At 51.0% G+C, this 26,790-nt stretch overlaps 2 protein-coding genes and 1 pseudogene across 14 annotated transcripts in view; 2 read left to right on the top strand and 1 right to left on the bottom strand.

Annotated features, from left to right (window-relative positions):
- The window catches only part of SPTAN1 (spectrin alpha, non-erythrocytic 1), a 72,779-nt gene extending 63,409 nt beyond the window's left edge, over nucleotides 1-9,370 (top strand). For 3 of the 8 annotated variants that reach the window (XM_081278926.1, XM_081278925.1, XM_081278924.1), the window contains 13 exons: nucleotides 1,484-1,643; nucleotides 2,047-2,123; nucleotides 2,655-2,864; nucleotides 3,291-3,587; nucleotides 3,762-3,874; nucleotides 5,243-5,260; nucleotides 6,329-6,391; nucleotides 7,446-7,500; nucleotides 7,875-8,071; nucleotides 8,203-8,256; nucleotides 8,334-8,480; nucleotides 8,576-8,723; nucleotides 8,907-9,040. In XM_081278926.1, the coding sequence (XP_081135052.1) occupies nucleotides 1,484-1,643; nucleotides 2,047-2,123; nucleotides 2,655-2,864; nucleotides 3,291-3,587; nucleotides 3,762-3,874; nucleotides 5,243-5,260; nucleotides 6,329-6,391; nucleotides 7,446-7,500; nucleotides 7,875-8,071; nucleotides 8,203-8,256; nucleotides 8,334-8,480; nucleotides 8,576-8,723; nucleotides 8,907-9,032 (1,665 nt within the window). In that variant the 3' untranslated portion in view covers nucleotides 9,033-9,040. Of the gene's footprint in view, nucleotides 1-1,483; nucleotides 1,644-2,046; nucleotides 2,124-2,654; nucleotides 2,865-3,290; nucleotides 3,588-3,761; nucleotides 3,875-5,242; nucleotides 5,261-6,328; nucleotides 6,392-7,445; nucleotides 7,501-7,874; nucleotides 8,072-8,202; nucleotides 8,257-8,333; nucleotides 8,481-8,575; nucleotides 8,724-8,906 lie in introns of all 8 variants that reach the window. The other 5 variants (XM_081278930.1, XM_081278928.1, XM_081278927.1 and 2 more) reach the window with 3 other exon arrangements.
- An 83-nt stretch (nucleotides 9,371-9,453) lies between these two features.
- On the bottom strand, nucleotides 9,454-25,254 carry DYNC2I2 (dynein 2 intermediate chain 2; the record flags this gene model as incomplete). 5 transcript variants are annotated; one of them, XM_081278935.1, is made up of 9 exons in its annotated part: nucleotides 24,534-25,243; nucleotides 17,332-17,553; nucleotides 12,373-12,482; nucleotides 11,784-11,941; nucleotides 11,250-11,359; nucleotides 10,649-10,816; nucleotides 10,300-10,532; nucleotides 9,899-10,056; nucleotides 9,454-9,692 (listed from the first exon to the last, which is right to left on the bottom strand). In XM_081278935.1, the coding sequence occupies exons 1-9, from the start codon at nucleotides 24,933-24,935 to the stop codon at nucleotides 9,454-9,456; spliced, it is 1,800 nt and encodes a 599-aa protein (XP_081135061.1). In that variant the 5' UTR covers nucleotides 24,936-25,243. The 5 variants fall into 5 exon arrangements, with proteins under 5 accessions (XP_081135061.1, XP_081135059.1, XP_081135060.1 ...); XM_081278933.1 differs by having other exon boundaries at nucleotides 17,305-17,550; nucleotides 24,534-25,214; XM_081278934.1 differs by having other exon boundaries at nucleotides 11,259-11,359; nucleotides 17,305-17,553; nucleotides 24,534-25,197.
- LOC308642383 (prefoldin subunit 4-like) lies at nucleotides 15,574-15,955 on the top strand (annotated as a pseudogene). Its single transcript has one exon. The product of its transcript is annotated as a prefoldin subunit 4-like (transcript).
- Nucleotides 25,255-26,790: the final 1,536 nt, after the last annotated feature.

Below are 26,790 nucleotides of genomic sequence, written 5' to 3'. Positions count from 1 at the left end.
ATCACCCATAAAGGCACCAGAGACAGCCATATCACAGTCTTCACGTCTGACCTTCTAAATTTTTTGTCTGTACATGATGTAGACATACCTACTATAAAATAGCTGCCTTAGATCTGTTTTATAGGATCACGTTGCTTTACAAATTTTGTAAATATAAATTATCCAGAACCCGTCTATAGTACAGGACAATTTAGAAATGAATCAATCTTTCATTCAAACAGCTCTTCCCAGAGAAAGCAAGTTAAAGGGTCCTGACAGCAGAGGGGCCAAAGCTGCCCCATGCTTCAGTTCCAGACAAGCCATGTAGCCATCAGTCCAGAGCCCACTACCTCTAATCACCTGGGAGCTTGGACAGGTGTCTAGTGTCATAGGACAGATGTTTTGGTAACCCCCATTTCCTAGGAATAGCACACACACATTGAGCATCTGAGACTGAATGCTACAAAATTTGCGTTTGGTAACTGCCCTTGTGGCTAAGGTTTTGATCTATGGGAAGCTGGACATCTCATCACCGGAAAGCTCTCTTTGTGGCTGCATCAGCATAAATTTTTTTTTTAATATTTATTTTTTAGTTCTCAGCAGACACAACATCTTTGTTTGTATGTGGTGCTGAGGATCGAACCCGGGCCGCACGCACGCCAGGCGAGCGCGCTACCGCTTGAGCCACATCCCCAGCCCCGGCATAAATTTAAAAAAAAAAAAAAAAACTAGTTTCAGAGACTCTGTGATTTGCTCACACCTGTGACAGCTCAGCTCTGTGAGCTGTGTGATAACTGGGCTTGGAAGCTCTTGGGCTTCTGGAAGGAGCTGGGGCTTTGTCCCCAGCAGTGCTTTCTCCTGCAGAGCTGCTCTTTTCAGTTCTGTGCTGGCTGCTGTGTCCTTTCAAATAAGATTTTAACGAAGACTGAGTCCCAGTGTTTAGGGCTTAGCAATTTTCAGTGTCCTCAGTATCAAAACATTTTTCTGAACCACTGTTTTTAATGCATATTATAGTAGTCATTCCTTGGCTATATAGTTTTTTATTTGAATAATAATTCCTTAGGCTTTTTCCCTCCCCCGCTCCCAATAAAAAAACATAACACTAGTGGCCAGGTGTGGTAGCACCCACCTATATAACCCTAGTGGGTTAGGAGGCTGAGGCAGGAGGATCGCAAGTTCAGGCCATCCTGGGCAACCCTGGGAGACCTGTGTCTCGAAACAATGAAAAGGGCTGGGGATGTGGCTCAGTTGTGGAGTGCATGAGGCTCAGTTCCCAGGCATTGTAGCATAAATGTCAGTCCCTTCCCAAAAGGAGCAGGGCCGCCTCTGGGTCTTCATCCTGAGGCTTTCACTCCACTTGCTCTTTGGAAGCCTCATCAATAGCCCCTAAGCCAGCAGTGGTCAAGGGGGTGAACCATCTGACAGAAATTAAGCACCTTCTGGGGTCAAAGGTGACCATGGTGGGAAGCGAGGATGACAGGGTGTGCTCTCCTTCATGGCCTAGAACAATCACCACGAGGAGAATATCTCTTCAAAGATGAAAGGCCTGAACGGGAAAGTGTCCGACCTAGAGAAAGCTGCGGCCCAGAGGAAGGCGAAGCTAGACGAGAACTCGGCCTTCCTCCAGTTCAACTGGAAGGCGGACGTGGTGGAGTCCTGGATTGGTGAGCAGCTTCAGCAAGACCCTGAGTTTCTTATTCCCCAGGGCAGGAGGGTTGTTCCCAGAGCCACGACTTGTGTGTTCCCATGCAGTTGATTTTCTTCTCTAACAAATAAACTAATCAAGTGTAGGTCAGAGAACCTGCCTCCAGAGGCTGGGGTGTCATCCAACTCCCTTGCGCTGATATCAAGCAGGGCCCGTGTGACCTTGGTAATTCTTGTGCCTCAGAGGGAGGTTCAGCCTGGGTGCAGGGGAAGCCAACTGATCTAAGGTCAAGAAAGGTGTTAGTAACTTCAAAATTTAAATGTAAACAGAATAACAGTTGGCATCAATCCTCTCATTTTCTATTTTAATACATCTTGCTGCGCTGCAAAAGGGTGGTATAGCTTCCACGCTTGGTTTTCTAGGTGAAAAGGAAAACAGCTTGAAGACAGATGATTATGGCCGAGATCTGTCTTCTGTCCAAACTCTCCTCACCAAGCAGGTCAGTGTGGCCAGTGTTAGTGAAATTTATTAGGTTGGCATTTCTGGTAGACAGCAGGAGGTCCGTGTCATCCTGCTGTTGAGAAGATCTCCTGAAAGGTCCTCAGCAGTGAGTGGCTCCAGTCTTGAGACTTGGAGCTTCCAGACTTATTGGCAAAGTGAGTGTGTTGCCAGGGGTCATGGACCTGGGCTCAGTCATAAAAGTAAAACGATTGTGGTCAAATGGGGAGGCAAGTGTTCCAGGCCCTCCCAGGTCGTGGGAAGGGCCTGGCAAGTCGGTAGTCCAGGGCCAGTGCCCAGAGCCTGGGTGGAGTGCTGGTTGGGGGCAGGAGGCTGCGAGGAGGCTGCTGCCTTAATCTGAGGTCTGGGGCAAGGAGGAAAGGAGAGGGGAGCCCCAAGTTCCAAGAGGAAGCCAGGCTCAGGCTGCCTACCTGGGAGGACAGATGTTGAAGCTGTGAGCTATGCACCAGGAAAGGCAAGTTCTAGTCTTACTGCCATCACTGTAAGTGGCTCTGTCACTTCCTCATTCCAGGAAACCTTTGATGCTGGCCTACAGGCCTTCCAGCAGGAGGGCATTGCCAACATCACTGCCCTCAAAGATCAACTGCTGGCCGCTAAGCACATTCAATCCAAGGCCATTGAAGCCCGACATGCCTCCCTCATGAAGAGATGGAGCCAGCTTCTGGCTAACTCAGCCACCCGGAAGAAGAAGCTGCTGGAGGCTCAGAGTCATTTCCGCAAGGTGAGGATGGGAGCAGGTAAGGCTCAAGTGGCTCAGCACTTGACAGGGTCAGCACTCTACAGTATTATGCCACCACCCTGTAAGGACACCAAAGCTTCAGCCCATGGAAGCTGAGACCAGGCTTTGGGTGGTCAGCTGAAATCAAGGCAGATGGGACCTTTGCCTTTGGGAAGTTGCCCTTTAGAGCCACAGGAGAGAGACAGGTGTGTGAGTGCAGGGGCAAGAAGAGAGGAACGGAAGGCAGTGAAGGCTGAGAAGCAGGTGTGGGAGACCGGAGGCAGAGCGTGGCGCTGCCTTCCCAACAGTCCATACTCGCCTGGATTCCTGAGAGCTGTCCCACCTCCTGCCCACACACCTACCCTGTCTTCCTGCCTGCGGATGGTGTGTCCTGCCCCGGCGACTCCTGATCAGCTTCTCTGCTTCTAGGTGGAGGACCTCTTCCTGACATTTGCCAAAAAGGCCTCTGCCTTCAACAGCTGGTTTGAGAATGCAGAGGAGGACCTGACGGACCCGGTGCGCTGCAACTCCCTGGAGGAGATCAGGGCTCTCCGTGAGGCCCATGATGCCTTCCGCTCCTCCCTCAGCTCCGCACAGGCCGACTTCAACCAGCTGGCTGAGCTGGACCGCCAGATCAAGAGCTTCCGCGTGGCCTCCAACCCCTACACCTGGTTCACCATGGAGGCCTTGGAGGAGACCTGGAGGAACCTGCAGAAAATAATCAAGGTGCGCCTACCCACGTATGGCCCTGCCCAAGCCAACTAACATTCCACCCTTCCTGCCCCTCAGATGTAAGGCTTGCTGAACAGCTTCCCCAGGGTGTAGCCATGTCCTTGCTGAACCCCTCTGAGAGGGAGGGTCAGGGCCAGCCAAAGTGGCATCTGCCTCCCTTTGGCTCAGGAGCGGGAGCTGGAGCTGCAGAAGGAGCAGCGGCGGCAGGAGGAAAATGACAAGCTGCGCCAGGAGTTTGCCCAGCATGCCAACGCGTTCCACCAGTGGATCCAGGAGACCAGGTGCCTGCCTTTGCGGGACTGACCCAGGCGCATTACAGTCCTGAAGCTGGTCCCCAGAACTCCAGCTCCTGGGCATGGGGAACACGTTTAAAACCAGGGGCCTGAATCTGGTGTGGTAGTATACGCCCATAATCCCAGCAATTTGGGCAACTGAGGCAGGAGGATCACAATTTCAAGGCCAGCCTGGGAGACTTAATGAGACCCTGTCTCAAAAAATAAAAAGGGCTGGGGCTAGGCACAGTGGTGCATACCTGTAATCCCAGCAGCTTGGGAGACTGAGGTAGGAGAATTGAGAGTTCAAAGCCAGCCTGAGGATTGGGTTTGTGGCTCAGGGGTAGAGCACTTGCATAGTATGTGTGAGGCCCAGGGTTCGATTCTCAGCACTGCATGTAAATAAATAAAATAAAGGTCCATTGTCAACTTAAAAAAAAATTTTTTTAATTAAAAAAAAAAAGCCAGCCTGAGCAATTTAGCATGGCTCTAAGCAACTTAGCAAGACCCTGTCCCAAAATAAAATATAAAAAGGACTGGGGATGTGGCTCAGTGGTTGAGTGCCCCTGGGTTCAATCCTAATATCAGAAGAATAAATTTAAAATTTTTTAAAGGGCTGGGGTTGTAGCTCAGCAGAAAAATACTCAGGTTCTAACCCCAATACCATTAAAACATAAACAAACAAAAAAATGGAGGCCTACCTGGTGCTGTTTCCTGTCATTCCAGAGACTTAGGAGCCCAAGGCAGGAAGGAGAATCATGGATTTGAAGCCAGCCTGGGCGATATAGCAAAACTCATGTCAAAATGTATTTTTGAAAAATTAGAAGGGCAGAGCTGGGGTTGTGGGTCAGTGGTAAAGTGCTCACCTAGCATGTATAAGGCACTGGGTTTGCTCCTCAGCACCACATAAAAATAAAGAGATTGTGTTCACCTAAAACTAAAAAATAAATATTAAAAAAAAAAAAATAGAAGGGCTGGGTGGGGTGGGTTGCATCGCTCAGCAATGAAGCACCCCTGGGTTCACTTCCCAGTGCTGGGAGGAAAAAAAAAAAAAGGTGGCCTGGCTGGACTAACAGAAAAGGTTGACACAGCCCGTGGCTCTGCCCCCAGAGGGCGGGCGGGCAGTCAGAACAGCGCTCACCATACGTTCCCCTGAGGCTGCGCCCCCAGGTGTTCTGTGGGGGGCATGCTTGAGCCATGATCAACCCCCAGCAGCAGCTAGGCAACGGCCAGGGCAGGAGCAAAGGCAGACTGGTACTGACAATATTGGTTTTTTTTTCTTTCTTTCTTTATCGTGTCCTCCTTGTCCCTTCCCCTGATTGCTGCTGCGTCTGGACACCACCTTGTCTCGTGGCTGCTTGGATCTCCACTCCACAGAACGTACCTCCTCGATGGGTTAATATTGTCTTCTTTTTCCGGGCTCGTGATGTCTTGGTGTCTTGTGTGCTTGTCCCTGAGCCTCGTCCCCCTGTGGCCTGGCTTGTAGAAGATCCCAGGCCAGGCCTTCCTGCCCACCCACCCTGTCACCTGACAAGGAGGGTGTGCCTTCTCCCCACACCCCTCCTCCCTGACAGGGCCTGCAGTCTGGGGGCCGGCCCAGTGCTTCCACCTTCCCACCCAAATTCACAGGTTCTCTTGAGGTGGGAAATGTGACCGAGCAGGAGGCCAGAACAAAAGCCCCAACTGCTGCTCAGCCCCTGGGATCATATTGGACTTCTTTTGCCTGTTTCCCCAGTCTGTCCAAAGAGGCCATATTTCACCCCTAGATGTCCATGGTGCATGAAGCTAGATAACAGTTTGGGGGTGCAGACAAGGTGTGGTCAGAGTATGCCTCCCCCCAGGACTAAGGTGACCCCTAGCATCCTCTAAGGGGAGGGTAACCTAGTAGAAAGAAGGAAGTGCCCAGTGTTAACTATGTGATGTGGAGACAGGGCTTGGAGGAGCCCAGAGAGGAGCAGGGCGCTCCCCCATTCCCAGCAGGGCCTCTGCAGAGTTGGGGACCTTCATCCAGGATGCTCATCCTTGCATTCTTGACCAGTTCCACCAAGACCACAGTGGCTTAACTGGTGCCCCTGAGGTTCTACAGACAGGACAGCCAGGCGGGTGGAGATGGTGATGGGAAAGATCTGCCCAAACCAGTCAGGCTACAGGAGTCCACTCAGTGCAGGGGTGACAGTGGCAGCTCGCGGCCTGAGCCCTGCGGCTCCCTGGCTCTCCCCACACCCCGCCCTGTCTGCTGCGCTTGGTCTTGTCTCTGTGGTGCTGTGCCCGCTCTCCTGTGGCTCCTCCCAAGCCTTGTCCCGCCTTGCCCAGAACCACTGAGCTGCCCCAAGGTGGCCGCTGGGCCCACCACCTCCAGGTCCCTGCTGGTGCCAGGTTGCCCTTGCCTGTGGCGCGTGTCTGTCAGGGAGGCCCTTGCTGCCGCCCTGTGGTGTATTCACTTGGTTTCTTTTCTTTGACTAGCATAGCATATCGTCGGGTCATTCGTGTCTATCAGTATGAAGTTGGGGATGATCTGTCTGGAAGGTTTTTCTCCTCTTATTTCTCCTCTTCCCTCACTGTGGTTTTACCAATGCACTCTGGACTCCCTAGGCGGCTCCGCTTTCTGACTAACCCACGCCCTCAGCCGCTTGGGCAGGAGGGTCTGTCCTCCCCTCTGCTGCACTGGCCCCACCTCCTGCCCCAAGTCCTGGGGCGCCTTTCCCCTTGGACGGGGCTTGCCTGTGAGTTTCGCCAGCTGGGGTAGGAGGAAGCCTGGTGCTTTGCCTTGCTAGTGCACTTTGAACCTGGGGAGATTTTGGAGCTCACTCTGGTCCTCCAGGTCTCCAGGGGTAGATTGGGGCAAACATTGGGTACTGTGGAAACGGGGTTAAAATCCCACTGAGGTCTTGCACACTGTGTGAACGCGTCCCTGCACGTGACCCCAACTCATTTGTTGTCTTTGTTCACTGGTAGCCTTTTATGACCTCCTACTGTGTTCTTCTGGGGAGAAGTAGGCTCCCCCAAGAACTTAGCCCTGTAAGGAGGCCTGGCTCTACAGTGGGACCTGAGTCCCAGGGCTTAGTCACAGCCAACCCTTTTAGGCAACATAAACCACTTGCCAGACGCCCACCTGGGCCTCTTCATTTGTTCCTCTGAGGGGTTGCAGTGTCACTTGAATGTGGCTCCGCTCCTTAGGCACCAGCAAGGAGACTCCAGGGGGCCTGGGACTGCTGGCAGGTCCTCAGCCCTTAGGCCTCCTGTCTTGGGTCTCTTGTCCTCCCCACGGCTGCAGAGAAAAGGGGCTCTGTTGTCCCCTCAAGGAACAAAACTTAATTCCCAAGTGACCTCTTGGAGGCCTCACTTGGCTGGGGCTGACAATCACCTGAGAAAGGGTCCTCAGCCTGCATGGCTGTGAAACAGGAGAGGTGTTTCCTGCTCTCATGCTCCCAGGGCCAGTCAGGAAGCACAGCCCATAGCAGACAGGCTTTGTTTCCTTAACAAAGGACCTGCAGGCTACTGGTGTTTAGCCAAGAGGGAGTTGGTCCTGAGCTGCCGTCTGCAGGATCGGTCCCCTCCCTCACTATGCTTCTGTGTTTAGGTCTTGCATGGTGGAAGAATCTGGAACCCTCGAATCCCAGCTTGAAGCTACCAAAGTGAGTGCCTGAAGGCTCAGACCTGGCTCGGGCCTCACCCCCATACCTGGGCAGACCTGTTCTTCCTTCTTGGCCCGTCGGGCCCCTCATGGGCTGGCTTTTCCCAAGTCTGAAAGCAGCCTGGGACTTGTCATTTTGCAGACTGTGGCAACTGCTACCTGGATCCCTACTTGAAAAGGGAGGGGCCTTTTTGTCCACAGTGTATGGTTTCCCTTGCGGGTTGACCAGCTGGCTTGAAAGTCTCTCTGCAGTGTCACCACTGCTCTCATCCTAGAAGGCCTCAGGCTAAGTACCTGAGGCCAGGAGGGAGCTTGTGGGCTCCTGGGCCAGGCCTGAGAGTGAGTCCCATCCCTGTCTTTGCCCCAACCCTGCAGCGCAAGCACCAGGAAATACGAGCCATGAGAAGTCAGCTTAAGAAGATTGAGGACCTGGGGGCTGCCATGGAGGAAGCCCTCATCCTGGACAACAAGTACACGGAGCACAGCACTGTGGGCCTGGCCCAGCAGTGGGACCAGCTTGACCAGCTGGGCATGCGCATGCAGCATAACCTGGAGCAGCAGATCCAGGCCAGGTACTGCACCTGGAGGGTGGTGGGCCCAGCGGGGTCAGCCAGAGTCCAACAGTCGGCGACAAAGCTGGCACAGGATAGAACGTGCCACCTGCCGTGTGGCTGGCTGGCCCCTGATTCTGTTGTTCTTCCAGGAACACAACAGGTGTGACTGAGGAGGCCCTTAAGGAGTTCAGCATGATGTTTAAGTAAGTATAGCCCCATCTGGCTGGGGACGGCTGGGCGGCGGGGCCCCTGTGCTGAGTAGCCCTCGGCTCTGCTGCAGACACTTCGACAAGGACAAGTCTGGCAGGCTGAACCACCAGGAGTTCAAGTCCTGCCTGCGCTCCCTGGGTTACGACCTGCCCATGGTGGAGGAGGGGGAACCTGACCCAGAGTTTGAGGCGATCCTGGACACCGTGGATCCCAACAGGTGAGCTTTAGGGACAGTGGTGGATGTGGCCCTGGCCCCAGGCTCCTACCCCTCCTGCCTACTCACTGCACCTGCTCCCTCCCTCCCTCCCCCAGGGATGGCCATGTCTCCCTGCAAGAATACATGGCTTTTATGATCAGCCGTGAAACTGAGAATGTCAAGTCCAGCGAGGAGATCGAGAGTGCCTTCCGGGCCCTGAGCTCCGAGGGGAAGCCCTACGTGACCAAGGAGGAGCTCTACCAGGTGCGGCCACGGGAGGGGCAGGGAGTGTGCTGCAGACAACTGGAGCTACAGGCCCGATGGTGGGCCTGCCCTGTGCTGGATGTGGGGGGCTCACAGCTCAGGTGTGAACCAGAACTGGCCCCGGCCTAGACCAGCCCAGCTTCGGCTGGCAGGTAGGCTGAGCCCATGTGTCTCTCCCTCCAGAACCTGACCCGGGAACAGGCCGACTACTGCGTCTCCCACATGAAGCCCTATGTGGACGGCAAGGGCCGCGAGCTCCCCACCGCCTTCGACTACGTCGAGTTCACCCGCTCACTCTTTGTGAACTGATCCCCCCTGCTCCCCACTGGCCCGGCCCCCACCGCTTGCCCTGCCGGGCCCCGCTGCATGTCAACTCCTCTGTGCTCTTGAGGACAGTGTTCCTTCCCAGTGTGACCACAGCCTGTGCTTAGCTTGGGTGAGACTTAGTTGAAAATGGTGCTTTAATAAATAAACCGCTTCTGGTCCAGCCACCATCACCGGGCTTCTATGGGACCAGCCCCATGTCTGAGCAGCTGCCCGCATTCCGACATAGAAGGTGCAGGCAGCCGGCTCACTCCCTTAATGTGCTCTCTCCCTCCCCCAGATGATTTTGTTTTCATGTAAAAGACAAATAAAGACTTGACTTCTCCCCCTGAACGCTTTGCTCCTCTTCATTCAGCTCACACCAGAAACGGCTCAACCGCCTCATCCCACTGTGACCCTTGTGCCCTCAGGTGGCCACCTCTGCTGCCAGCTGGTCCAGATCTTCTGTTTCTCGGGGCCCCTGTTCAGTGAAGGCAGTGCTTAGCTGCCACACCTTCACCGTGCCCTTGGCATCACCAGCAGCCAAGAGCTGGGTCTGCTGACTGTTGAATTCCAGACAGTAGACGGGGCTTCCATCCTGGGTCTGCACAATGGACACTGTGGGTTTCTGGGAGCTTTTCTGGAGATCAAACAGCTGAACGTCACCTGCAGGGAGAAGTTTGGACATTAGAAGCCACAGCCCAGAGCAAGGCTGCTGCAGACGCTCAGTGCTCCATCCCTGCCCCATGGTGGGCTACAGTTGGGGTTTAGGGAGGATAATTGTCCTCACTCTACTCCCAATGTCCCCAACACAATTCCAGGTCCCAGTTATGTCCATAACACCACTTAGAGGTTTGGTCGACTTCTCCTACCTTCCCCAGAAGCAGCTGCAAAAACCAGGGGCCGCACAGGGGACCAGCGCACTGCAAAAAGATACTTGTGGGACAGCTGCAGTGAGGTCAGGGGCTGGGCCTGCAGCACAGAGTACAGGTGGATGTGGCCGTCTGTCCCTGCGCTCAGGAAGAGGTTCCTAGATGGAATGGAGGGCAGAGGGGATAAGGGAATTGGCCTGGGTGTTTTGTATGGGGCTGGCACCTGCCACCAGACTCTTCCTGAGCCATGAGCTCACGAAGACCCCCGGGTTCCCTGAACAGGTGATTTAGCAGAGAGGACAGTTCCTGGGACTCAAATGGGGAACCAGCAGAACGCAGTTGCTTGAAGCAGTTGTCGCATGGCCTGGGGGGCTGGAGGGCAGTGGCCCAGCCTCCCGTACCTGTGGAAGGGGGAGTAGCTCACGGAGTAGACAGGGCCCCCGTGCGGGGAGAAGGTGAACTGCGCCGGCGCCCGCAGGGGCACGGAGCTCGGCAGCCGCGTGAGGGCCGCCTCTTCTGCCGCCAGGGAACACTTGAGTGGGAAGCCGCCTTCCGTGCCCACAATGAAAAGGCTGGAGTCAAAGCTGGAGAAAGCCACCGCCGTGGCACCCACCTCGGTCTCACCCCGGGAAGGCTGTGGAGAGGTGGCAACAGCGGGGTCAGAGCCGAGGGCCTCGAGCCCACTGACCCAACAGCAGTGGGCCAAGAGGAGGGCACACGGGCCCTCAGGGACGTCCCCAGGCTGCCTACCTTCTTCAGCTTGGTGCTTCGCGGCAGCTGCTGGGCCACCAGGGCAAAGCCCTCTGTGAGCTGCAGCTGGCCTGTCCCCGCCCCCTGCCACAGCAGCACCTTCCCGTCCCCTGCCACACTCAGCAGCCGGAAGCGGTGGCTGTGCCGAGGCTCCTGCAGCCAGAGGACCTGAGATGACAGGGTGGGGAAAGACAAACTTGCCCAGTGGCCCACTTCCAGGAGGAAAAAGGGACAGGACGGGGGGAGGAGTTCTTGGTGGCCCCGGGGTGGGCCTCACCGCGGCGGGGGTGGGGGGGGACGCGCGGGGGAGGACAGACGCGTGGGGGGACAGACGCGGGTGGGGGGTAGCTGTGGAGGGTTCCGAGCTCCTCCCAGGCTGAGCGCCCGCTGGGCCACTCAGATGTAGCACCTGCATAGAAGGCTGGGAACAGCACCAGGCCCCAGGGGACTCCCACTGGTGGAGAAGTGCTTCTGGGACTGCCCAGGGCAGCTGTCCAACTGCCAACTCCCTGTGACCTCCCTTCTCTGCTCAAGGTCCACTGCCTCCCAGGGAAGGTGGGAAGCCCCTGCCCCCCTGCCCAGCAACCTCCCGCACCCTGACCTGGCACACCGGGTCCGTGTGGGAGTCATCTGTCAGGCCTGTGCGCCACAGCAGTGGGTCCTCAGAACGGCTCACGTCCCACACCAGCACCTCGCCACTATACAGCCCTCCTGTGAGGACCACGGCTGCGCGTCAGCTTGGCACTCCCCAGAGCCCAGCTTACCGGCCTGAAAATCCTCAAAGGGGACATCCTTAGTCCCCCCTCACGGTACCCCAGGGAGTCTGCCCCACAGCAAGCTGAGGCCCTGGCCTGGCCGGCCACCCCCCAGCATCACCCACCCTCCGCAGCACACACTGGCCCCTGTCACAGCTGAGAGCTGCCCAGGGTGCCAACCTCTTTGGGCCTTCGATCCTGCCTCTGCACAGCTGCCGTGTCTCCTGTCCCAGAGATGCCCCTTCCCCACGTCTCCCCAGAGGGCCCAGGGACTCCAGACTACACCCAGGTCAGGCAACCCAGGCGGCCCAGCCAGGCCCCAGCCAGGCCCAAGGCGGAGCCGGCAGGGGGAGGTGGTTGGTCATGTGGGGGGGGCTCACCTGCAATATGGGAGGGCTGGGTGGGGTGGAAGGCCAGGCTCAGGACGGCACTGGGCACCTCCACCACTGCCGACGGCTGCCGGGGGTTCAGGCCTCGCCGGTCCAGGTTCCAGGCACACACGTAGCACTTGAGAGTGCTCCAGTCCCCATCATCCAGCCTGCAGAGGGACGTGCCTCAGTGGCTCCCAGGGCTCCTGTCACCTCTCCACACTCTAACCCCAAACAGATTCGCCTGTGTCCCTCCACACCCAGGCAGCCTACTCTGGGTACCGAGTGGCACAGGTTCCTCCCAGACACCCTGAGATTATGGTGTTCTCCAGGGAAGGGTCCCCAGGCACTGAAGAGAGGCCTGTGCAGCGGCAGGATGGGGCCCCGGACAGCGGACACCGGGCCAGAGAAACAGCTGGTGAGAACAGACGACCACTGCCCAGGGCACAGGTGGCCTGAGGCATGGGCTCTCCATTGCTCCCCACCTCCTGCTTTTTTCTCCAACCCAATGCCAGCCCTGGGTGGGCAGTCTCAAGGAGACCCCAGAATGGCTGAGCTTGGGGCCTCTCATGGCCTCCTGCCTGCCTCAGCTGCCACTCACCGACCATAGGCACAGGCCAGCACTGACCCAGTGGCATTCCAGGAAACACTGGTCACATGCAGACCCTGCCCTTGTGCTGGGGGGTAGCCCAGGGTGTGCAGACAGGACACCTGCAGAGAAAAGCCAACCCTAAGTCCCAAGCCTTCCAGCACATGGTCTCATGGCCACCAATGAAAATCACAGCTGGGCTTGGGTAGCCCAAAGCCTAAAAGTTATTCAAGTCCACTTCCCAGGCCTGAAGAAACACAGAAAGCCTCCCCCTGGGACCTCTCCTAACAGGATCCTTCAGAACCTGGAAGGCAAGCCTGAGAACCCAGGCCGACGCTGGTTCTAGGACAGAGCTGTGGCCACACTCACAGGGCCCTGCACTCCAGCCCTGGAGCCGGTAGGTGGGTAGGTGTGGACGGCTGCACACCACGTGAGCACGCTCCGCGTCACTGAGTTTTGTGTATTGGGTTTTGTTGGGTTTTTTTTTGTTTGTTTGGTTGGTTTTTTTTGGTACTGGGGATTAAACTTATGGACACTTTACCACTGAGTTACATCCCCAATCCTATTTATTTTTCATTCCAAGACAGATGTTTGCCAAGCTTTTTTAGCGCCTTATTAAATTGCTGAGGCTGGCCTCAAAGTGTGTTCTCTCTCTCTCTCTCTCTCTCTCTCTCTCTCTCTCTCTCCTTCCTCTCTCTCTTAGCCCATCATGCTGGAGCAGCAAAGGAGATTGTCACAAAGGTATTGCCAACAAATACCACTGAAAATCTTCCCATCTCTCACCCTCCTGGTCCCAGGTATGGACACTACCCTGTATAAAAATACAAAGTCTATAAGAAACCCTACAATGAGCACCCCATGCACTGCTAGAGCCGTGGTGTGGCTGCTACAGAAAACAGCAGAGGCACCCAAAGGCCATGCATCCTGGAAATTCTACTCCTGGGTACAGACCCTAGGGGGACAAAAGATGCCAACTGCAAAAAATGTGTACACAAGTCCGGCACAGTGGTGCACACCTATAACCCCAGTGACTTGGGAGGCTGAGGCAGGAGGATCACAAGTTCCAGGCCAGCCTCAGCAACTTAGCAAGGCCCTAAGCAATTGAATGAGACCCTGTCTCAAAAAATAAAAAGGGGGCTGGGGTTGTGGCTCAGCGGCAGAGCACTCGCCTAGAGCAGGTGAGGCACTAGGTTCAATCCTCAGCACCACATAAAAATAAAGACATTGTGTCCACCTACAGCTAAAAATTAATTAATTAATTAGAAGGGCTGGGAATGTGGCTAAGTGGTTAAGCACCCCTGGGCAAGAGAGAGAAAGAGAGAGGGGAAGGAGAAAGGGAGGAAAAAGAAGGGCCGGGTGAGGCTCAGGGCTGCAGGCTTGCCCAGCATGCACAAAGGCCCTGGTTCCAGCCCCATAGCAGTCATAATACCAACCCACTTTGGGAATAAACAAGAACTGGCTCAAGAACAGAAAAAGTCAGAAGAGGAAGAGACTCACTGTAGTTTTGCCAGATCATGGCCAGGTTTAAAGGCATTCCTCTGCCCCACGTTAGGGAATGCTACGACACTGGGGGGCCTTCAGGAAACTGGCACACCCCATAGTTGTTCAAATGGTGCAGCTCAACCTCCCACCTGGTCACAAGTCACTGGAATACAAATTTTAAAAAATCTTACTTATTTTAGTGTTGATGAATCTTTATTTTTTCTTCATTTGCGGTGCTGAGAATCGAACCCAACATCTCATGTATTCGAGGCAAGTGCTCTACCACTGAGCCACAGCCTAGCCCTGGAACACAAATTTCTAGATGTGGAGCTGCTGCCTAGACAGTGCACCAACAGCAGACCCAGATAGGGGATGGTGTGTCTGACAGAGGGACAGAAAGTCAAAAGTCCCCAACAAGAACCGCTCTAGTGGGCTGGAGCTGGGCTCAATGGTGGAGTGCCTGCCTCACACGTATGAGCCCCTGGGTCTGATCCTCAGCACCACATAAAAGTAAACAAATACAAATCAAGATATTATGTCCATCTACAACTAAAAAAATTAAAAAAAAAAAAAAGGACTGCGCTGGTGAACGGGAAGGGTGTGTACGCTTCGTCAATATGACCAAAATAACTGACAACAGCAACTTAGACAGGAAAAGCTTATTTTGGAATCACAGTTTCAGAGGTTCAGTCCATGGGTGGCCAGCTTCAATGCTCTGGACCTGACATGAGGCAGGAGGTCATGGCGGAAGGCAGGAGGACACAGTCTGCAAAGACGTGCCCCGCCTGCCTGCAGTTACCACCAGTGACCCATTCACCTTATCAGTCCATCGAAGGACTAATCTGCTGACCAGGCTGCAGCCCTCCTCCTCCAGACAGTCCTACCCAATCACATCTCATACTCAACCACAACAAAGGGTCACACACAAAAACGGAAAGTGCTCTCAAATTTCAAAGGTACTTGATGACAAGAGAAAAGCTACATGACTGTAGCACAGAAGAAACTCCAGGGGTCTGTGAACCAGTGCCACCCTGCACTGTCTGCACCCAGTGCGTTCCGCATTTCTGCAACAACTGAGTTGGCCATGAGGACAGGCATTGCTTTCAACGTCAGAAAAGAATTATAATTAAAAATTAGGGGCTGGGGACACAGCTCAGGTGGCAGAGTGCTTGCCTCACATGCATAGGCCCTGGGTTCAATCCCTATCACCACAAAAAAAGAATAAACAAAAAATTAGATATCAGGCTGGGGATATAAGTGGTAGAGATTTGCCTACCATGTGTGAGACCCTGGGTTTGGTTCCCAGCACAACAAAAAACAACGTAAATAAAAATTAGATAACTAGGGTGCAGCTCAGTGATAGCTCAGATTTAGCATACTTGAGACTCTGCCTCCTTCCTCACACACACAGAAATATCTAAATAAGGTGTTTAGACTTAACAAATTAGATAAACTTTTAGTTGGGCATGGTGATGCACACCTATAATCCCAGTGGCTCCAGAGGCTGAGGCAGGAGGATTGAGAGTTCAAAGCCAGCCTCAGCAATGGCAAGACACTAAGCAACTCAGTGAGACCCTGTCTCTAAATAAAATACAAAATAGGGCTCGGGATGGGGCTCAATGGTCGAGTGCCCCTGAATTCAATCCCTGGAGCACAAAAAAAAAAAAAAAAGAAAAATAGATTAGATAGTTTTAAGAAAGGGAAGAAGGGGCTGGATGATGTGGTTTCAAGATGGCGGCCACAATGAAGAAGGCAGCTACAAATGCCAATATTATTTTTGAAGATCAGCAAAAGATAAACAGATTACACAGAATATGAGCAGAATCACAGAGCTAACAGAAGAAATAACTGGAAAATTTAGAAGATTCCTGTGATGACATTATGCGTGCAGAGAATGACCACTTAATGATACCTTATCAAATTGGGGATGTTTTCATTAGCAATTCTCAAAAGGAATCACAGGAAATTAGAGGAAGCAAAGAAAAATTTGCAAGAAGAAACTGATGCCTTGGAATCCGGATTGGATTCAATTCAATGGGTATTAGCAGATTTGAAAGTTCGGTTATATTCAAAATTTGGCAGCAACATAAACCTTGAAGCTGATGAAAGTTAATCATTTTATAATACTTTTTTGTTTAATGAACTTGAATGTTGTTTAAAATGATAATTTTCCTTATTCAAATGACATGGAAAGAAAATTTTTCTCTATTTTTTAAATATTATTTTAATTGTTGATAGACCTCTATTTAATTTATTTATTTATTTTTATGTGGTACTGAGAATCGAATCCAGTGCCTCACACATGCCAGGCAAGTGCACTACCGCTGAGCCACAGCTCCAGCTCAAAAATTTTCTCTTTTAAAGTTTCATTTATTTAATGGAAACTTGCCTGTTTTCAAATGTCTTGCTTATTTTATATTTAAAACAGAGAGTATTTGGGCTGGGGTTGTAGCTCAATGGTAAGCGCTTGCCTAGCATGTGTGAGGCACTGGGTTCGATCCTCAGCACCACATAAAAATAAAACAAATAAAATAAAGGTATTGTATCCAACTACAACAACAACAAAAAATATTTTTAAAAATCCAAACAGTTTAAAATAAATAAATAAAATAGTATTCAAGTTGGGCGCAGCAGCACACAGCTGTAATCCCAACAGCTCAGAAGGGGAAGGCAGGCCCAGTCATGTAGTTAGTAGTTCCCAACTTTTGCTACACATTCTAGCCTGTCCCAGAATAAAATATAGGGCTGAGGTGGTGGCTGAGTGGTGGAGTATCCCTGGGTTCAGCCCTCAGTACAAAAAAATATATATTAATCTACATATTTTGCATAACAATATCAAGTTTAGGGGTTTTATGTCATGTGATTAAAATCAGCTAAGCAACCATCCAAAAAAACAAAAAGAAAGGGAAGAAGGGAGGCCAGTGGAGGACAGGAAGGGGGTCAGGGAGGATGCAGGGGAGGGAAGGAGAGGGTCCTAGGGAATGAAATGACAGGTCCGGTTCATCCTGGAAAAGTGGCTGCCCTCTGGTGTCCATTTCCCCAGCCAGAAAGTGGAAAGAGGCTGATGGCACCTATTCCAAGGGTATCAGCAAAGGCTCAATGATTTAGTCTTAAAAAAAAAAAAACTTGGTTCAGGCTGGATATGGTGGCACACGCCTAATCCCAGCAATTTGGGAGACTGAGGCAGGAGGATCACAAGTTCCAGGTCAGCCTCAGCAATTTAGCTACGCCCTCAGTAACTTAGCGAGACCCTATCTCAAAATAAAACCTAAAAAAGCTGGGATTGTAGAGCACCCTGGGCTCAATCCCCAGTAGCAAAAAACAAAATTGTAGCACCTGGAGAAAGCGCTTGGTGAACACGGGCTGCTACCAGTACTATTGCTACTGGGTGCCACTACTCAAGACCTAAAACCCGCTGAGGGGACTACATGCAGGGGCGCAGCCCAGGCCCACCAGCCCTACCGTCTGCTGTGGTTCAGTCCAGTTCACCTCGAAGCCATCAAAGGCATGGCTCTGCCAGTTCTTGTTTAGTTCTCGGATGACCATGGCCTCCACCCTCCGGAGAAACGCTGCCAGCCGTGAGGTGTCATGCTGGGACATGGGCAGCATAGTCACCGGCACCGGGGCCTCCGTCTGCACCTGGGCATCTGCGTGCTTCCGGGCCTGGACGGATGCGTCGGCAGTGGCAATGCTGGCCGTCTGGCAACCCTTCTAAGGCAGAGAGCAAATGAGCATCACTACCCAGCGCCCTCGCCTCTAATCACTTTTGTGCCCAGTGTATCCCCCTCCTCTTGTAACTAGCCTCCCCCTTTCTTAGGGGGAGCCCACTGTGTGGCTAGCGTTGGAGATGACCCCCACCCTATGTTCCCTGAAATACATGACCTTCAGGCAGCTAATCAGAGCACTTCCCTGGCCAGTGATTGGCCAGTGACCCAAGCTGGCCAGGGGGAGCCTGCCCCAGGACTTTCTTTCAGAGGCAGGAGTGCCCTTTCTGAAGATGCCAAAAGCTTCAAGAACCACATCATTTCAGCGCCAGCAGCAGCTGTGGCAAGCACCTCAGCTCACCCCACTGACGCAGGCTCGCTCTCTCCACTGGCAAGGGCCCTCCTGAAGGAGGCCTTACACCCGAGTGACCAGGGAAAGCAGGTGTATCTGAGGTGAGCTAGTTGATGAAAGGCAGACGGGACTCCCTGTGGCCATGCTCTCCATCCTGCCACCTGTCTCCTCTTCCTTGTCCCCACTTGGCTGGGAACAGATAGCACGTCAGAGCAGAGGCCAGCCTCCCTCTCCTACACTCACATGGAGTCTGGGGGTAGTAACTGCTGCAATCACGTCATCTACTGAGGCTCTGCTCACAGGGCCCCACACAGGCTCAGTGGGTTCAGAGGCAGGCCAGGCCCATCTTACTGAAGGAAGGGGGCTGGCCAAGCAGGCAGCTCTCCTTAGAATCAGCAAACTCAGCAGGGATGCCCTCCTCTCCCTCCACGCTGCTCCGTGTCTCCTGGTCAGCCGGGCCTACCACCAGAAGACCAGTCTGATCAGTTTCAGTATCCTCAGCCCTTAGAATGAATCAGCACACAGAACACCGGCTGGGGTTGTGACTGGGTGGTAAAACACTTGCTGAGCATGTGTGAGGTGCTAAGGTTTGATCCTTAGCACCAGATACAAATAAAATAAAGGTATGCAGCCAGGCGCAGTGGTGCATACCAGTAATCCCAACGGCTGGGGAGGCTGAGGCAGGAGGATCTCAAGTTCAAAGCCAGCCTTAGCAACAGTGAGGCAACTCACTGAGACCCTGTTTCTAAATAAAAATTACAAAATAGGGCTGGGGATGTGGCTCAGTGGTCAAAGGCCCCTGAGTTCAATCCCCCATATAAAATAAATAAAAATAAAAAAGCTATGCTGTCCATTTCCAACTACAAAAAAAGAATTAAAAAAAAAAAAAAACCCACTCACTGCGCATCTAGAGCCTGGCCCCATCTGGGTACTCAGCACAGAGCAGGAGACAATGTGCAAGACCCTGTGTCCTAGGCACTTTCACAGGAGTGGGAAGGACAAGTAACAACATGGAAACGTCCCCAAAAGCAAATAGAGCTCAGTGTACACAGAGGTACTGAGATCTGGGGGATAGTGGGGGAAGCTGTCTGAACAGGTTGGTGGGAGCAGGAGGCTTTGGGCGCTGTGCTTGCGCTGAGATGTGAAGGAGCGGGAGCTGCCAAGTGGAGCTACCAGGAGGAGCTGCGGGGAAGAGTTCTGGGCTGGGGCAAAGGGGCCAAAGCAAAGCCTTAGGTAGAAAAGGGATGCATGTGGCTCAGCCGCAGAGCGCCTTCCTGAAGCGGAGTGCCTGCCTGATGCGAAAGGCCCTGGATTCCAGCACCAGCAAACAAAAACCTCAGGTAGATAAGGACTGAGCTCAGAGGAGGCTGGGAAGAGGATCACAAGTCCAGCCTTAGCAACTGGGAGGCTCTAACCACCTCAGTGAGACCCTGTCTCTAAATAAAATACAAAATAGGGCTGGGGATGTGGCTCAGTGGTTGAGTGCCTCTGAGTTCAATCTCTGGTAACTGCTCCCCGCCAAGGGAAAAAAAAAAAAAGTCTAGCCAAGCACAGCAGCTCTGGTATACACACTTGTAATCCCAGATCCTCAAAAGACTAAGGCAGAAGGATCACAAGTTGAAGGCCAGCCTCAGCAACTCAGCAAGACCCTGTCTCAAAATACAATAAAATCTGTAGACACTCAAAAATGTTGAGAACGGGGGCTGGGGTTGTAGCTCAGTGGTAGAGCGCTCACCTAGCATGTGCAGGGCCCTGGGTTCGATCCTCAGCACCACATAAAAATAAAATAAAGGTATTGTGTCCAACTACAACTAAAAAACAAAATTTTTTTTTAAATGTTGAGAACCGAGGATTTAATTCTCCCTGAAGCCACAAACCCCAGCTTAAAAATAGATAGACTCCAGCAGGGGGTGCCAGACACTGCAGAACCCAAACAGGCCAAAGCTACGGAAGCCAGGATGAGGGAGGGCCTCCTTAACCAAGCCCCAGAACCATTCGTGAGCAGCACAGGCCTGCCCCCAGGAGGAAGTGTTTCAGTTCACCACTTTCTGGGAGCCTCTGGGTAACGGAAAAGACCTACTGCCCTCTGCAGGGAGTTGAGTTAGCCCTGGGAGACAACCTGACAGTCCAAGATACACCCCAATGAGGAAGAAAAGCCCTGGAGGGACAAAGTGGGAATAGCTGCATTCTGAAGGCCCTTTGACCCCTTAAGAGAATACTTAAGGGGCTGGGGATGTGGCTCAAGCGGCAGGCGAGCGGCAGGGGTTCGATCCTCAGCACCACATACCAACAAAGATGCTGAGAACTGAGAAATTAATATTAAAAATTCTCTCTCTCTCTCTCTCTCTCTCTCTCTCTCTCTCTCTCTCCTCTCTCACTCTCTCTTTTAAAAAAAAAAAAAGAGAGAGAATACTTAAAACTGATGAAGACGGTCGGGCTCAGTGGCACACACCTGTAATCCCAGTGGCTCAGGAGACTAAGGCAGGAGGACCACAAGTTCAAAGCCAGCCTCAACAACTTAGCAAGGACCTAAGCAACATGGTGAGACCCTATTTCAAAATTAAAAAGGGCTGGAGATGTGACTCAGTGGTAAAGCAGCCGTGAGTTCAATCCCTAGTACCAAGAAAATCAACAATAAACTTAAATGATTAAAATAGCCAGGGGCTGGGGATGAGGCTCAAGTGGTAGCGAATTCTCCTGGCATTCATGAGGCACTGGGTTCGATTCTCAGCACCACATAAAAATAAATAAAGATATTGTGACCACCAAAAAAAAAAGAAGAAGAACTAAAAAATAAATATTTAAATAAATAAAATAAAATAGCCAGGCTTAAGGGCTGGGGTTACAGCTCAACGGTAGAGCACTCGCCTAGCACATGCGAGGCCCTGGGTTCGATCCTCAGCACCACATAAGATAAATAAGTAAAATAAAGGTTTTGTGTCAACTACAACTAAAAAATACTTTTATTTAAAAAAAAAAAAGCCAGGCTTAGCAGCACCTGTAGTCCAGATTACTCAGGAAGCTGAGGTGGGAGGATCATTTGAGTCCAGGAGTATGGAGCCAGCCTACACAACATAGCTAGAACCCCATCTCAAAAAAATAAATAAGAATAAAAAATTTGGCATGGGCATGGTGGCGCACACCCAGCAGCTTGGGAAGCTGAGGCAGGAAGATCTCAAGTTCAAAGTTAGTCTCAGCAAAGGCGAGGCACTAAGCAACTCAGTAAGACCCTGTCTGTAAATAAAACACAGGAGTTCAATTCCCAGTAGCAAAAAAAAAAAAAAAAAAAAGGGAATAGAAAATTTTAGGGCTGGGGTTGTGGCTCAGTGGTAGAGCACTTACCTAGCATGTGTGAGGCACTGGGTTCAATCCTCCACACCACATAAAAATAAATAAAATAAATAAATAACGGTATTGTGTCCATTTACAACCAAAAATATTAAAAATAAAAATAAAGGGGGGCTGGGGATGTGGCTCAAGCGGTAGCCCGCTCGCCTGGCATGCGTGCGGCCCGGGTTCGATCCTCAGCACCACATACCAACAAAGATGTTGTGTCCGCCAAGAACTAAAAATAAATATTAAAAAAAAAATTCAAAAAAAAATCTCAAAAAAAAATAAATAAATAAAGGGGCTGGGGATGTGGCTCAAGCGGTAGCGCGCTCGCCTGGCATTTGTTCCGCCGGGATTCAATCCTCAGCACCACATGCAAACAAAGATGTTGTGTCCGCCGAGAACTAAAAATAAAAATATTAAAAAAAAATTCTCTCTTAACAAAAAAAAATAATAAAGTGCATGCCTAGCATACATGAGACCCCAGGGTCAATGCCCAGTTTCAAAAAAAAAAAAAAAGAAAGAAAGAAAGAAAGAAAGAAAGGGAGCAGTATAATTCCATCAAAAAAGGGGAGGTAGCCGGGAGATGGGCCAAAAATAGGACAAATAAAATGGATGGAGTGATTTTTATTTATTTATTTTTTTGCCTATCCAGATTTTTTCTAAATTTTGGACATAATTCACTGTTATAGACAAAAAAAAAAAAAACTTAATTTGGGAAAAAAGCAACTAACAACTTTTTCTGACGCTTGCAGCATTTGTAAAACATGATAATCTTCAATAGGACAGGAAAGGACAGCTGTGACCCTCATAAATGCAAACCTTTCTTTTTCTTTGCTACTAGGGATGGAACCCAGGGTGCTTTACCCCTGAGCCATGCCCCAAGCCCTTTGGGGTTTTCTTGGTTGAGGAAACTGACCTCAAACTTGTGACCCTCCTGCCCAGCTTCCTTCCAGGCTACAGGTGGTAGAAAGGCAAGTCTTTACACCCCAAGTGTCAGGGTCACTTAAAACTTTTTGGCCATACCAGGGATTGAACCCAAGACCTCATGCATCCTAGACAAGAGCTGTGCCACTAAGCCACACTTGCAGGCTTTTTTATTATGAAACAAAAGTTTTTCTAAGTTGCCCAGGCTGGCCTCAAAATTGCACTCCTCCTGCCTCAGTCATCCCAATAGCTTGAATTACAAGTGTGTACCACACACTCTATCTACAAGAAAATTAACAAGCCTCAATCTCATTATCTGGAAAAAAAAAAAAAAAAGGTGTTAGACTGAATAAATGATTCCCAACCTGGAATCTTCTAAAATCTGAATCATCAGCAAGCAAGAGCTATTTTGAGTATTTTGAAAAGGTCAGTACATGAATCATACATTTACCTATGAATTGGATGGGCAGATTGAACTAAAATGACCATGGCCTTTGCTTTTAACTAGAACCATTCCTACCCAGCATGGCACAGTAGAAAGCTTGGAAGCCAGAGCAGAGTCTGACTTGACACCTGCAGATCTTTAGGCATTAGTCAAGAAGACAAGTTCACGGAAACACTACTGGTATTGGTAAGGATCTACACTATCTGCAGATTCAACAATCTGTTTTTTCTTCTGGGAAACATGCAGCACCCTGCAAACTAGCTCATTTTCTCTTTTTTTTTTTTATATTTATTTTTTTTTTTTTAGTTCTCAGCGGACCCAACATCTTTGTTGGTATGTGGTGCTGAGGATCGAACCCGGGCCGCACGCATGCCAGGCGAGCCCGCTACCACTTGAGCCACATCCCCAGCCCCAGCTCATTTTCATTCAAATGAAAAATCTACATCCTGGGCTGGGGTTGTGGCTCAGTGGTAGAGTGATCACCTAGTGTGTGCAAGCCCTAGGTTCAGTCCTTAGCACCACATACAAAAAAAATAATAATAATAATAAAGAAAGAAGCCAGACCTGGTGACACAGGCCTGTAATCCCAGCAGCTTGGGAGGCTGAGACAGGATGATCAAAGGATGAGTTCAAAGCCAGCCTCAGATATTTAGTGAGGTGCTAAGCAGCTCAGTGAGACACTGTCTGTAAATAAATACAAAAATAGATCTGGGAATGTGACTCAATGGTTGAGAACCCCTGAGTTCAATCCCTGGTACCAAAAATAAATAAAAAAGTAAAGGTATTGTGTCCAACTACAACTAAAAAAATAGATTTTAAAAAAGAAAATAGGGGCTGGGGTTGTGGCTTGGCAGTAGAGCGCTCGCCTTGCACATGCAAGACCCTGGGTTGGCTCCTCAGCACCATATAAGAATAAATAAGTGAAATAAATATATTGTTTCCAACTACAACTAAAAAAATAATAATTTTAAAAAAAGAAAATATACAGGGCTGGGGTTTTGGCTCAGCAGTAGAGCGCTTGCCTAGCACATGCAAGGCCCTGGGGTTCAATCCTCAGCATCACATAAAAATAAATAAAATAAAATCGAGGTATTGTGTCCAACTAAAAAATAAATATTAAGAAAAAAGAAAATATATAACTTTAGAATGATCTCCATGGCCCTACCTACCCTCTCTGACCTCACCTAGGACCACTCTCCCCTTCCCTCAGTACTCCCAGCCCCATTTTTTCCTAAAACAGATCAACCAACACCTCAGGCCTTTTGCTTTTGTCATTTGTTCTGTTTGCTCTGCTTCATCCCAGTACATAGACTGGCTGACCTTCCTGTGAGTCTTTGCTCAATGTCACTCATTCTTCAACCCACCCTCCCGCTCCCCAGCAGTCCCTTAGTCGCTGTTTTTTGTCCATGGCACCGTTCACCTTCTAACATAACTTATTTATTACATAAATGGTTTATGTTCTATCCTCTGCAACCGCCCCACGAAAAATCTCCTTCGCTGAGGATCCCAGGTGCAAGAACAGCTCCTGCTCGCGTCAAGCGGTCCAAGTCTGCGCCCAGCCCTCAGCTCAACAGAGAGCCCGTTTTGTGTGCTTTTGATTAAACAACTAGAAGACCAATTTATCTAGACATTAACATGCAGTTTGGTATTTTAAAAGAAGAAGAAGAAGAAGAAAGAAAAAAAGAAAGAGAAAATAAAAAGTTTGAAATGCTTCAACATCGTCATTTGCGCAAAACCCTTCAAAACGCAGGATCCTTGGAGTTTTGTTAAGTTCTTGTTTTCAATGAAAGACTGGTCCAGGAGCATCCCCCGGTCAGTTTTTGAGGATTAAAATACAAAAACAAAACGGTGGGACGTCAGAAACTCGTCTGGGGGTCGCTTTCCGCCCCGGCCTTCCCGCCCGCGTCGCCCGGCGTGGGGTCCGCGCCCTCACCGTCTCCCCGCGGATGCCCTGGACGCCCCTCCATTGCGAGGGCACCGACGCCACGCCCAGGGTCTCGTCCTGCAGCGGCCCCGGGCGCCCGGGCCCCTCGGCGCTCGCAGCCCCGCCCGTCGCCAGCACCGCGGCTCCCCGCTTCCCGCCCGGTGCAGCGGCCCGAACTATTCGCGCGTTGCCGTGGTAACGATCCCTCCCTCTCGCGCCGGCGCAGTCGGAATGACCTTCGATCCCCGCGCTTCCAGGAGCGGAAAACAGGGGGGGTGAAACTGATGGCGCCATTTTTGGACTGGTCACAGCGACTTCCCTGCGGCTAGCAGAAAAAAAAAAAGGGTAATTCTTCTCAGCTCGCGCGACAAGTGTGGTTGGTTTTGGATATCCTGTTCCCAAAAGGGACATCTTGGGGCAGGCGCAGCCACTCTTGAACAAAGTGAAGGACGGAAGTGAGCACGGATGCCAGGCTCAAAGATGGCGCTGAGCGGCCTGGCGCAGAAGAGAGAGCGAGGTCTGCGGGAACCTGCGGGAGCCTGCCGCGGGGACTGGGCGCGCGGAACGGGGGCGGCAGTCTCAAAGCCCGCTCAGCTGCCAGCAGAGCCAAGAACCAAGCCGCTCGAATTGGCGGCCATTCTGAATCCAGTTACTCATCCTCTTGTCCTCAGTTTCTTCCTGAATAGAATGATGATGAAAAATTGGCATATGCGAATTCCAAGCGGGGTTGGAAAGTTGGGAGACCCAAATGAGGAAGTACACCAAAAATAAATGTTAAACCGAATTTAAGGACATATCTACTGGAGTTGGGGGTGCTCACTTACTGGGTACCTACTAGGTATCAGGCAAAGAGCCTGCTGCATTATGTATATTTATCTTAAGTCCTCACCCTGAGCAAGCAACTGTTCTTTTTGCTTTTGCAGTGCTGGGGGTAGAATCCAAGGCTTCCTGCATGCTGAGCAAGCACTGTATCACAGAACTACACCAATCTTCCCAACTCAACTTCTATTTATACATCTGTCTCATGAGGGAGCTAATGGTCAGAGATGAAACTGTCCCAAGATTCCACTCTGGCTGGCCTGATCCCAAAGCTACATTCTGAGCCTCTGGGCAGAAATTCTGTAGCAAGGGCTCTGGGACTCTTTCCTCCCAATCTCAGATGAAAGCCAGTCAGTTATAGTTCCTTGTTCGCCACCCAGTGACAGGGTCCTCATTAGGACCCTGTTCCAGCCAAGAACCTCAAGACAAATTAGATTATCAACACTGGAAAAACTGAAATAAAAACATTTTCTTAGAAAATAAAACAAGGGCTGGGGATGTGACTCAAGCGGTAGCGCGCTCGCCTGGCATGCGTGCGACCCGGGTGCGATCCTCAGCACCACATACCAACAAAGATGTTGTGTCTGCCGAGAACTAAAAAATAAATATTAAAAATTCTCTCTCTCTCTCTCTCTCTCTCTCTCCCTCCCTCCTCTCTCACTCTCTCTTAAAAAAAAAAGAAAAAGAAAACAAAAGCCGGTTTGGTGGCAAACGCCTGTGATCCCAGTGGCTTGGGAGGCTGAGACAGGAGAATTGCCAACAGAGTTGCCAACAGGAGTTCAAAGCCAACCTCAGTAGGGTCGGGGCACTAAGCAACTCTGTGAGACCCTGTCTCTAAATAAACTACAAAATAGGGTTGGGAATGTGGCTCAGTGGTCTAGTGCCCCTGAGTTCAATCTCTGGTACCAAAAAAAAAGAAAGTAGAACAAGACAAAATTCTCATTGTGAGGCCCTCTTAAGCCTAAGAAGAATTTGCAAATAACAAGAATTCCAGTGGCTGGGGATGTGGCTCAAGTGGTAGCGCGCTCCCCTGGCATGCGTTCGGCCCAGGTTCGATCCTCAGCACCACATACAAAGATGTTGTGTCTGCCGATAACTAAAAAATAAATATCAAAAAAAAAAGAATTCCAAAACATCATACTCAAAAAGAAGCTCAAGGCTATGAGAGTAGGGAAACCTTGACGGCCTCTGCCCTTCAAGAAGCCTAGGGAGAAATTTGTCCTCTTTTGGCACCTCTTTAGTAGCTCTCTATCCTTAGTTTTTTAGCTGGAAAATGAGTCTAGGAAGAGACCTGCTATACCTAACCAAGAGGAGGAACATTTCAGTAAGAGAAGAGTAGTCCAAGGTATTCAGTGTCGCAAACAACTCACTGAAGATATGGCCAGGGCTAGGGATGTGGCTCAGTGGTGGAGTTTGTGCCTAGCTTGTGTGGGGCCCTAAATGTGAT

The sequence above is a fragment of the Spermophilus citellus genome, assembly GCF_964194105.1.
Source record: "Spermophilus citellus genome assembly, chromosome: 2".
Taxonomy (NCBI): domain Eukaryota; kingdom Metazoa; phylum Chordata; class Mammalia; order Rodentia; family Sciuridae; genus Spermophilus; species Spermophilus citellus.
This window is presented reverse-complemented; position numbering and strand designations above follow the sequence as displayed.